Source organism: Mixophyes fleayi, chromosome 3, assembly GCF_038048845.1.
Source record: "Mixophyes fleayi isolate aMixFle1 chromosome 3, aMixFle1.hap1, whole genome shotgun sequence".
In the NCBI taxonomy this organism is placed as follows: domain Eukaryota; kingdom Metazoa; phylum Chordata; class Amphibia; order Anura; family Limnodynastidae; genus Mixophyes; species Mixophyes fleayi.
In genome coordinates this window covers 116,168,861-116,181,132 of record NC_134404.1, presented here as the reverse complement: position 1 = coordinate 116,181,132, position 12,272 = coordinate 116,168,861, and the positions used below count along the sequence as shown (strand labels likewise).

The 12,272-nt window shown below is 39.6% G+C and overlaps 1 protein-coding gene across 2 annotated transcripts in view; it reads left to right on the top strand.

The window, feature by feature from the left end:
- The window catches only part of MCF2L2 (MCF.2 cell line derived transforming sequence-like 2), a 287,120-nt gene that overhangs the window by 112,929 nt on the left and 161,919 nt on the right, over positions 1-12,272 (top strand). For both annotated transcript variants that reach the window (XM_075202198.1, XM_075202199.1), the window contains exons 10-12: positions 4,930-5,049; positions 9,479-9,670; positions 11,681-11,872. In XM_075202198.1, coding sequence (XP_075058299.1) covers positions 4,930-5,049; positions 9,479-9,670; positions 11,681-11,872 — 504 coding nt within the window. The remainder of the gene's footprint in view (positions 1-4,929; positions 5,050-9,478; positions 9,671-11,680; positions 11,873-12,272) is intronic.

Sequence of the window (12,272 nt, the reverse complement as noted above, 5' to 3'; positions counted from 1 at the left end):
TTTCCTCAGGGGACAGGCGATAAGCCCCTAACTGCATGGGCTCTGGTAAATCCTGAGGAACCGGGTAGACGGCTGGATAGGACCAGAGTGGCGAGGCGGCCTCCCTCTCGGACCTCCTTTCCTTGATCCTGCGGTCAATCTTAATAATTAATTGCATTAAAGCCTCCAAGGAAGCTGATGAAGGATACTGGACTAAGGGAGGCTTTATTTGCTCCGAGAGCCCAAGCCGGAACTGACTCCGTAGTGCGTGGGCATTCCACTGACTGTTGACCGACCAATGTCGAAACTCGGCACAATACTCTTCCGCTGTCCGCCGCCCTTGTTTCAGCGCTCTTAGGTGTGACTCGGCCGAGGCCACCCTCTCTGGATCATCATATAAGAGACCAAGTGCGTTGAAGAAGGCGTCTACGGACTGCAGAGCTGGATTAACAGGAGTCAGACTGAACGCCCAGGATTGGGGATCGCCTTGAAGTAAGGAGATAATACCGACCCTCTGTTGCTCCGAGCCTGAGGAACGGGGCCTGAGATGGAAATATAGCTTGCAGCCCTCTTTAAAATTCCGGAACAAAGTTCTATCCCCGGAGAAATGGTCCGGAAGATTTAACTTCTGCTCAGGTGCCAGAGTTGCTTGTGAGGCCTTGGTGGCTTCTTCCTGAGCAGAAAGTCTAATCGAAAGGTCCTGAACCACTTGCGAAACGGCCTGGATCTGCCCTGCTAGGACTTGAGCCGGACTGGGTTCCATCGGTGGAGAATAGGATAGTCTTTATTTTGGGCCAGTTATAATGTTAGGAACCCCTCCAGTCAGCACGACAAAACCCGGAGTCTGCTCTGAAGTCTGGTGTTCGCTGAAGCCCCTAGTGGTGGGGACAGACTTGTCTGCAGACGAACGGAGGGTCATGTAATGTGCACTGACTGGGGAGAACCCCGGGGTAGCGTAGTAATACACGGCAGTGTGAGATCCAAGCAAAGGTCAAGGGCCGGCAGCAGGCAGCGATATCAGATAACGAGCCGAGGTCAGGGGTCACAGGCAATACAACGAGGTCCAGAAACAAGCCAGGGGTCATACACGGGAAATCCAACTAGAATACAGCACAGGAGCAGGGAAACAGGAACAGGAGCCTAGCTACACAGGAAGCTATAACTGGTAATGAGGCTCTGTCCTCACTGCCTTAAATAGCAAGGAGAGCCAATAGAATTGCGTGCTAAGAGACTCCTCCCTACTACCTAAAACCAACAGAATCCTATTCAAAAGGTGCCAAGAGAACTTCCTACTAAAGGACTCTAATACAGAGTCAATACCAAAACATAATGCAGTTGATATTAACTTTGTCTGCTTGCATGCGCCCGGGTGCCCGATCGCTGGCCGGGCGCTGCAGCAGTGGTGTTACGGCATCCCGGGTGTTGCCCAGGCAACCGGGACGTGGAAGGCGGAAGTGACGTCCCGGTCATCATGGAGACGGCTGGGACGCCTGGCGCTAACGGATGTGAGTCGCGGCGGCCCTTCAGGGAGCCGTGGCTCGCAACAGTTTCTACTATCCATGTAGTCAGCCAAGTGGGGGGAAAAAATGACCTTACTTAGCTCATGATTACTAAATGTAAGCAGTTGCTGAGAATGTCTGTGCTGCAATATTTAAATTGGACAGAATGGTCTGGAGTAGGCACATGGCTTCATGCAGGGCTTTAGCAGAATGGATTAGCCAGTGGGAGCACTTGTAGCTCTCACTTTCTATCTGTCATTGACATGTCATCTTTAAGTGAATAAAAATATTAAAAATATTATTTGTCTGGGCCACTGAATGAACATGATTGCCGTCTATTTATATGTTGTTATCCATAGGGATAAGGCTCCATATTCCTGTTAAGCATGGAAGCAAGGACATTGCATAGATAGGGAGAGGATATCATCTTTCCTCGTAAGAATGTGCTCACTGTGGTTAACAAATTCATATCTCACATTAAGTAGCTTGTTTAATCTATGACTTGCTGCTATATTTCTTAGCACTGTGTGACCAGACAAGAGTGTTTGTTAGTGATTACTAGAGGGTTACCAGGAGATTTCATAACATGCTGATGTCCTCCTACATATGTCCTCTCATCTTTACCTTGTTATTACTGTCGGGTCCTGAGTTGAAAAGAACACGTGGGACAAAAATATAAAATTAACGTGGATACTCTTTACAAAATAAATAAGTTATCAACAGATTAACTTCATTTTATAAAAAAAAAAAAAAGTTTAAATCGGTCTAAGTGCAAAATCTTTTTAACTTTGTGATTCAAGTTAACTCTGATCACAAAGTTAATAAGACCCCTATAGTGGAAGGCTATGAGTCTTTGTGGCACAGTGGGAGTCTGCCGCATGTGGGAAAGGAAAAACTTCTCCAGAAGCATAGGATTGCTCTGCCCCTTACTCCCACTCGGTGGGTTTATGCCCTTTATAAGACCCACTATGGAACAGATTACTAAGGAAGGTATCTCTGCATTACCTGCTGTCAGTGTAAATAGTGTTTATATTGTATATAGTCCCTTCACGCCCATCCTTCCCTCTCCCCATACCTATTCATCTGTTGCTGTGCTTGGTACTCCTACACATGGATATAATAAAGTTGTTTGTGAACTGCATTCCAGTCTCTGGAGTCCTGACTCAACCCCTGATCATAGCTGTCTTAATGTACCTTGATGTCAAGAAAGTATGGGAACTTAAACACACAGAAATAAATACTTACTCATCTTGCCAATAGGGTATAAATAACTCAGTTTCATGTCTCACAAAGTGAGATCATCTTATTATCTCATTAACATACTAATTGGACCATTTAACACCTTGAAATGTAAGGGAATCGCCTAATTTGTAAGACCCTTAAAGTGGCCCTGAATACCTGTTGTAATCCTGTCATTATCATATTGTCAGTATATATTATATTGTTAGAAATTGCTATAAAGTGTTTGTGATATTCCTTATAATTAAATTGGTCATGCTAACATAACCCAATCAGAAAGACATAAACCAGGATTTCCTGCTTTTTGTTTGAATTTACATAAAAAACTGATGTAAAATGCATATCTACACCAGTTACTTAATCAAGACAATCCAGTAAAATGTTACTAGGAAATATTGGACCAAAGAAATTTCTTGCAGATAGATAATGTTGGCATTTAAGATGTTACTAGTTATTCATTTATTGTATGACTCACTTCTATATTAAACAGATGACAGAACACAGTGATCTTTGTACAACTGCTTGTAAAAGGTGTCAGAGAAAGCCTTTCGGGCTCTGGATTTTCATGTCTGCCTTCGAGCCATGTATATCATGGCAGTACAGCCTCGAGATCTGTATATTTCTCTGGCAGTTTTCTCCCATTGGTGGATGCTTTTAACAGTATTATAATAGTGACAGCCAAATCAAACAACTTAACAATTCTTCACATATACACACTGGCATTGATTTTGTGTATTGTACTAGCATTTTAATAGTAGGACAATGCATGGCAACCATCGTCTCCAATGACTTCACCACAAATTTTTTTCACCGGCATTTGTACTGTTTTGTGCTTTTTATAACAAAACAGACGCCAGTAGTATTAAACCTAAAACAACAACGATATGCAGCTTAACTCCAACTTAAAGTATATAAAATACTTTGGAGGGTTTAATTCTGCCTTAAGGTTACACATTCTTGCACTACATGCCAAAGTTTGTGCACATTAGTGTATAGTAATAAAGGTAATACCAATATCTAGCTGATATTTATAAATATTATTGGGTAACACTCATTTAATATGTTTCAAAAGTGTATTAATAAAATAGCATAAATAATATAAATATAAAATGTTTGTGCCTGTACTGTCTGAGTTTTGGGCTTCTGCTTGCCGTTTTCCCAGGATATGCCTGGTTTTTACATATTGCAAAAAAATCAAACTTGAAAAGAAAGGCAGTGTAGAAATGGCATCTTTTCTGTAATAGTGATCAGGCGGAAGGGATTCCGAGGGAAAGACTGGATCAATTCCTTTCTTAGACAAAAAACCTATTTAAACAAGTTGAATGTATGAACTTTGTTTCATATAGCGATACATTTTATACCGTTGTCTTCCTGTGCAACCAGTGACATCCCTGAGCAGGAGATGAAGAGTGAATGGGTTGGGTACAGCATATCGATGCTGACTATCCCGACAACACTTACCCCGACATCTTCACGACGAACATCTCCTTCCCGACGTACTATCAATGACGACTGTTGTCAAATACGACTTCAACCAATCGCGATCTAGGAAGAAGCACGCGGCACTTAATGACGTCACTGAGAAACATGACATCATTATCGCTGCTGTTAAAGGGGTAATATAAGTATGCGGTGTTGTACAATGTAGAAGCCTTTGTAAACTACATTGTACATCACAATTGGGTGAAGTTGCATTTGACAACAGTCGTCATTAATAGTGCGACAGGAAGGAGATGTCGGGGTAAGTGTTGTCGGGGTAGTCAGCATCAGCATCGATATGCTGACTACCACCGGAGTGAATACCACAGGATGCCTAGACCCTAGTCTAATCAATCTTCAAAATGTTATTTGTGGCTTTAAATAGTAAATGGCATAATTGCTGATTGGTCCAGGAAATTAATCCATTTGCCTTTTTCTTTGCCCTCCGTGGGATAAACTTATCAAACTTCTGGTTTTAAAAAGTGGAGATGTTGCCTATAGCAACCAATCAGATTCTAGTTATTTATTTAATACATTCTACAAAATGACAGCTAGAATCTGATTGGTTGCTATAGGCAACATTTCCACTTTTTTAAACCCTCAGCTTGATAAATTTACCCCCTTGAATTTTGTGTATTGTTGAATAAACAATAGGTTACAGGATCATGTAACTGCTTCACTGCATTTGGCAAGTGTCATATGATTAACTTGATCTCCATTTCCTTTTTCACAGCTGAAGCTCACTTTGGATACATTGATGGATGCTCAAGCCGCTTTTACAGATATAGGAGATAGTATGTCACGAGTGGAGCATCTTCTCAAGGAGTTAAAGCAACAGGAGGAGAAAGGACAAGTAAATTACACATGTTGCTTGGTTTTATGCCTAAAGAATCATTATTCAAACATCTTACAGAACATAAAAGAAATTTACTGAAAAACAAAACTTGCAGCACTATCCTCAATGTCTGTACAGTCCATTAAGTAAATTCTGGAAGTGGTTATACCATAAACCCCATGCAGTGACAGATGTTGCAGATTGAGAGAGAGAGAGATGAGAACTCCCTTTATTGTCAAAACATCATTGTTCTCTCCTGCATAGCTCCATAGTCATTGCTAAGAGAAAGGCCAAGAAAGCCCAAGAGTGGAATTAAAAAAATGACAGTATTAAAATGTTATAAAAGCCAATATATAGTAAGTCTATGTGGATATTTGTGAAAAATGTTGCACATGCGAAAGTGGTGTTACTCATAGCAACCAATCTGGTTACCATACCATAACCAGATTGGTAAGTGACAACTGGGCACCGGGTCCTCTTAAAGGTGGACATCAAACACCCAACAAAGGGTTTGTTGGAAAATGTATTGTGTAATGTGGGGGACATGAATATTGGAAGCTTTGACTGAGGAGAGCTCCGTGGGTCTGTAACCATTTCAGCCAATGAGGAACTGTAAGATAGATATAAAAAAGCATTTTTTTAAAAAATGGAAAGCATAAATAATAAGGCACCGATTAATAACTTCTGTTATCTTAAAAGGCCCAATAAAATGAGGATACGTTTCATACTAGGGACACAGAGGGGAAAAAAGGGACTACACGTCTCTTCTTGTCAGCTTTAACTGACAAAGCTTGAGATGCTTCGGGAGGGCAGTGTTTGGGGTTTGTTGACTTCTGAGTTAAAGTAGTGATGTGCAAAACTAAGAAGAATAGCTGTTAATAAACTGGCATTAAGAGTTGGAGATTCCCAAAAAGCACTGAGTTGCCTTGAGTCTAGTAGGTTGAGGCCAATCCCTGATAGCTCTGATGCATATGGAGACCAGACCCAGATATAACAGGAAAGGTAAACAAACTTGTTCAAAGAGATACTTTTCTGGCTTGCAGTAGAGGTGGGGTTTTTTTTATTGCGACTTAGGACCTCCTTGACATGCCCTCTATGAATCTCAGTGTCTTGAGAGAAGAGCAGAATATCATTAAAGTATACAACAATGAACCAATAGAGCACATAGAGAAAATTTAATTGACAAAACTCTGTAATACCGTGGGAGCATTACATAAATAAAATTGCATTACAAGATATTAATAATGAATGTCCCTGTTAAACGCCATCTTCCACTCATCCCCCATCTCTGATTCATATGAGGTAGGTTGCCAGGAGGTCTAATTTGGAGAACACTGATGCTCCTTTAATGCAGTCACAGAGCTCTAAAATTAGAGGATACTTTTTCTTCACCATTGTTTTCAAGCCCCAGTAATCAATACAGGGATGAAGGCTTCTGTCCTCTTTTTTGACAACAAAAAGAAGCCAGCCCCTGCTGGCTGATGATTTCCAAATAAAGTCATTATCCAGAGTGAATACAGCTTGTGTCTGGGTTAAGGATAGTGAGTATACATGCAAAGCAGGCAGAAGTTCAATTGTACAGTACCACTCCCTATAAGGAAGTAATTTACCAGGGTCCACCACAAGGGGGTTTGGGTTGCATTACAGGGATATCCGTAGATCACGGTCCTCTGATCGGCCCCTTAGTGTTAGAAGCTGGCGGCCAACAAAGGTAATGTAGCGAATCCATAAACTGGAGGTGGGACACCAGTCTGGTACACAGAAACATTGAAGGGAAGAAACAGTGAAGTACCAAGTCAGAAGAGAAGTCAACACAGGCCTTGGTCTGTGAGGAACCAAATCAGAACACTAGAGAAGAGACCATCAGGCCAGGATCAGGAACGTAAGGAGAGACGGTATGCTGTGGAAGCAGGAGACAAGTAACGCTAGGACTAGGAGACCTAATCATCTGGCACTGAATCAGTCAGGCCATCAACTTCAATAGGAATAGGAATCTGTAAGCTCTGTTCAAGCCATAGATCCTTTATCCTGCTACAGTGGATCTTGTTCAGGGTTGTGAATGCCTTTTTCTTATGAATGTTTCATTCTCTTAATTGAGACATTCATGAGAAAGAAGTATCCTAAACAAGGAGCTTATATTATTTGTGTGCTCATTAGGACATGATGAGTGATAGTGAATGTTATGTATGCCTAATTCCTTTTAGCATATTTGGATTGGTAATGTTAACTATTGCCTGAGCATTGAAACTTAAAAGTTCTACTTTGGTCTTTTATCAGACCACAAACTGTTCATCACACATATGCCTTTTGTGATTATTGGCAAATGTGACTGCATGTAGCAATTGTAGGACCATTCTTCAAAAGAGACATGCTTCTTGCCTTCTCATATAAACCATGTTTATGGAATAAACTTCAGAGCCCTCTGTAGTTTTATGGCCTTACCGTGACCTCCTTCAGAAGTTTTTATAATCCATAAACTGTTTTTTATTTGACTATGAACAACTTAAGATGCCTCAAGGGAAATTTAAAGGTACAAAATTTATCATTAGTGTACACCTTTTTATAAGCCAATCCTATCCAAGTGTTTACTATTATTTTGACCCATATTCTAAATTCATTTCACACTGCAGAAACATATACCTCCTCCAAGATGTAATATTCAATTAGCTAGGGCCCTCTTTCCTCATGTTGCCCTGCCTACACTATCCTATTTATCTCTGCACCCTTGTCAAGCACTTTCTGCATAAGTCTAAGCCCTCAGCATCTCCAGTACTTTTCTCGCACCCACACTCCCATGCACAGGCTCAGTGGTATGCTCCCTGTTATTGTCTCCTTCCACTTTGAGTACCACCAACCCCAAATTATGTAGTCCTTTTGCCTGCTCTAACCCCCATTGTATGTCGATGTGGACCATTTGTGTTACCATATAAATAAGTAATAATAATAATATAGGTGCTCTATGTAACTTACACCATGCCAATTTAGTTTGATTTACCTGTGACAATTTTGAATTGTTTTCATTGTATATTCTTTTAACAACTGTTCTATCTTGTTGAAAGTGTCTGCTGTATAGAATGTAAAATATATTCAGATGCATCTTAAAGTTTAGTTTCAGGCACTAGAGTTACTTTTCAATGAATATGACATTTAGTAGAGAATGCAATAACAATATTTCCAAAATCAAATAGTTAAACTCTGGAATTGGGTTTCCTGTATTGACTAAAGGAGTGGCTAGAAAATATACATTTGTTAACACAGACCAGCAGGATATTTCAGCAGGTCACATGCTTTGTACTTTGGAAGATATATCTCTAACATTATGTAACTATGCACCATAGTCGTAAGGCAAACGTATAATATCTTAAATACTCAAGTTAAATCAATGAAACTTTTTAATTGCATTCAGAACAAGGTAAAGCCAGTGAAGTTGACCATTCTTTAAAAAAAAAAAAAAAATTTGGACAAGCTTTCAGGAACAATTTAAAACTAAAACTGTTGGTGGAAATGGAAGTTGGATCGTCAGGTACATCTTGTTGATTAATAACCTCATACATACTAGTGGGGCTTCACTGAAATAGGAGGGTGATACGGAGTCCTGTACATATGATAATGTCAAACCAATTTGGCCTGCTGGATCTTATTGTTTAACCAACTTACTGGAAAATGACAACAAAGTTACTTTAACAATTGTAGAAATTGAAGCAGTCAAATTGGTAAAAGTTTTGTAGCCATTTCTAACTGTAAAGTGCTGTGTAATAAATCTATATGAGTCCGTCAGTGGCTAACTGGAACAAGGTCATCTATTATAGACCTTAACAAAATAATTATCTGCAAATTATAAGCCTGTACAGCTAAGGGCTGTGAGGTTCTGAGTGGAATGGGGAGAAACTGTAACCAGGGGAGGAAATCAAGTGCAGAGAAGTGAAAAATGTAAATGTTTGACTTGCAGAGAAATATGGGGTAGTGTGTTTGGAAATGGTTGACTAGAGATTGCATTTGCTAGGTTAGCGTTAAAATGGTGTGCCCAGTAAGGGTACTTAACGGTTGAGTTTTATGGAGAGGTGAGGCATGAAATAGATGAAGCAGTGGAAATACACAACTATGGTGAGCAGCAAGGGAAGACAAAACTAGCGATTGGTGTATATACAGAGCATTATTGTTTTCTCTTCTTTCTAGGGAGTGGAAAAGTAGACCTGTGTTTTAAAAAGTTACATCTGATTAAATTCCAGTGATCCAATCCGATTGTTTTGGAAAATGTGGCCAACATTACCATTCCTTTTATCTCAAGTCAGGGATATAACCAAGTAAGATGGATGTGGCATGCAGAAGAGCTGCACAAATAGGGATTCCTTCTCAAACAACAAAGGGAAAATTGTTTTTTACCTACATTTTTTTCCTTGATAGTTTACCTTTAATGTAATGTTCTGTTATTTTGGTTATTCACCAGGAGTTACTGGAGAAAGCCCAGCTGCATGCACTTCATGGAGATCAGCTGATACAAAATAACCACTATGCTGTGGACTCTATAAGACCAAAATGTATAGAACTGAGGCGCATCTGTGATGACTTCACCAACGAGACCAAGAAAAAGTATGACAACCTTGGAAAATCATTGGAGTTACACCAGCAAATTGATATGGTGAGTGCTTCCTTCAGTGTGCCTGTTGCTCCAATATTGGCTTCCTGGGAACACAGGGGAATAGTCACACCGATTTGGGCATGGTCACACCACTGGAAGAGTGACATGTTCTCCAGGGTCTGCCTAGTGCTTCATAAGTGCTAGGATGCCCCTATTGCTCTATCCCCTAAAAATAACCTTTAATTGCCACGCACAGCAATGCAATGTGCTCACTTTCTCACTATTGTGATGTCCTCCTCACATTGGAGGCATTCCTCCCAATTTCCCAGGAGTCAGGACAACAGTGTTGACTATTGTGGGATGGCCATATAGGCCCCTCAAATTGGAACTGTCCCATCTAAATCCGGAGGTATGCTTATAACCAGCCATTTGGTGGGCTGAATCAATGTTCCTCTACTATGTGTAGGCGACAGGTAAACTTTAAGTCTGTGTGATTAATTGGTACCTCTTGAGATCTAAAGTAACTAATAAGCTTATTAGTGTAAACATTGATTTCATTTATATTGCTATAAATGTAGATGCCAATGTATCCAGTATATATTGGCTTTCTAGCTACTAGAGCTAATCCTAACATCTTTGGTATTTATATAGGTATAGCCAACTACTTGGTGTACTGTCTCTGTCCTATAATCTCCACATAGTTAATAATCACCATTTATATAGTGCCACCAATTCCGCAGCGATGTACAGAGAATATTGGTCATTCACATCAGTCCCTGCCCCATTGGAGCTTACAGTCTAAATTTCCTAACACACACACAGACTAGTGTTCATTTTTGTTAGCAGCCAATTGACCTATCAGTATGTTTTTTTAGTGTAGGAGGAAAACGGAGTACCCAGAGGAAACCCACGCAAACTCCACACAGATAAGGCCCTGGTCGGGAATCAAACTCATGACTCCAGTGCTGTGAGGCAGAGGTGCTAACTACTTATCCGCCGTGTTACCCCAATCTCCATATAAAAACTCTCCAGTTAGTTTAACATCACATTAGCTCTCCTTTTAGGATTCTATTCTTTGCAGTGCATTGCTCCAATTTAAAATTACAAAATTTATCTTTGTGGCATGAGAGTTTTCGCAAGAGTCGAGTGCAGGAAAATATTGTCTCATTAAACACATTCACAAATATTACCATACAGTTTATCATTTACATAGCCAAGCCATGCCTTTTTTTTGGTTGCATAGGAAAAAATTATGTTCAGCCTTTTATGAAAACTTTGTTCATTTAGTTAAAAAAAAGTTAACCGTACAATTTCACACTTTTTTGACTTTGAAAAACATAAATAAAATTATATATATATATATATATATATATATATATATATATATATATATATATATATATATAATTTCATACATAAGGTTCACTTTATAAGCTGGAAGGTCATTGATCCTTATGTCAGTGCATCTAATCTATTCCCTCTACAAAGCACACTACAGACAACTGTGGCAGAAGAGAACCCTTTAATGTGATCTCTAGGACACCATGCACTTTTAATTAGCAGCCACCATGACCCGACTGTACTCTTGTAATGTAAAATTACACAAGCTGCAACCTAAACTCTCTCTCTGACTCGCCTACTTTTACAGAAACTACACTTTGTATTCCTGCAATGCCCTGTAACTTTTCAGGGCTGTTAGGAAATGACTTCACTGAGCATGTAATTCATTAATATTTGATCTATTTCACATCAATTAGAAGATATTCCCTCATGTCACTGACCCTTCCCTGTCCCCAGCCACTCCTCTGCAATGTCTACATATCTTCTTACAATGTCATTGTAGCAATGAAAACTTTTTCAAAAACCATTTGTTTGAAAACAAAACATTAAAATTAGTGCCAATATTTGGATACCATTTTTGTGTAGCATCTTTTTGCTAGTTCCTGTGCACTGATAATCAGTTTTCTATTTAACGTCTTATAAATGTGATATAAAGTAATAGCACAGTGCCTGAGGATTCCGCAAAGACATATGGTTTTAGGCTAATACTATTGCTCTGTGTGTTAATAGGCTAACCAGTGGTGTGAAAATGGAATCTATCTTCTGGCTTCTCAAGCTGTGGATAAGTGCCAATCACAGGATGGTGCAGAATCAGCTCTACGAGACATTGACAAGTTCATTGGAAGTTCAAGAGAGCACCAGCTGTCTAACTCAACAGACTTCTATCGCAAGTACGATATGATCCTCACCCCTGAAATAAAGGTAAGATGAAGTAATGTTGATGGGATGTCAATACTATTTTATTATATAAATACATACCCATACACACCCACCCTAGAGACTGTTGTTACAAATGGTGTCTTTAACAATCTTCCATAATAAACAAGTGGTGGATGTGCAGAACAAAGACTTAATATATGTAAACACAGAGTACTAGCAGTTTACCCTGCAGTAGTTTACATAAAAACAAGTAGTTACTGCTTGTCTGAATACAGCAAGTTGATTGGTTTTTAATTAATTATTGAGAGATTTTCTTTGCCAGTTGTCTCCCTTATATTATCCCCAGCAAGCCCTGCTCAACAGTGGTCTTAACCCTCATGACTCTATTTGTTATTACTAGAATTGTAATCAATTTACAGCTATGTGACTTTGTTACATATCA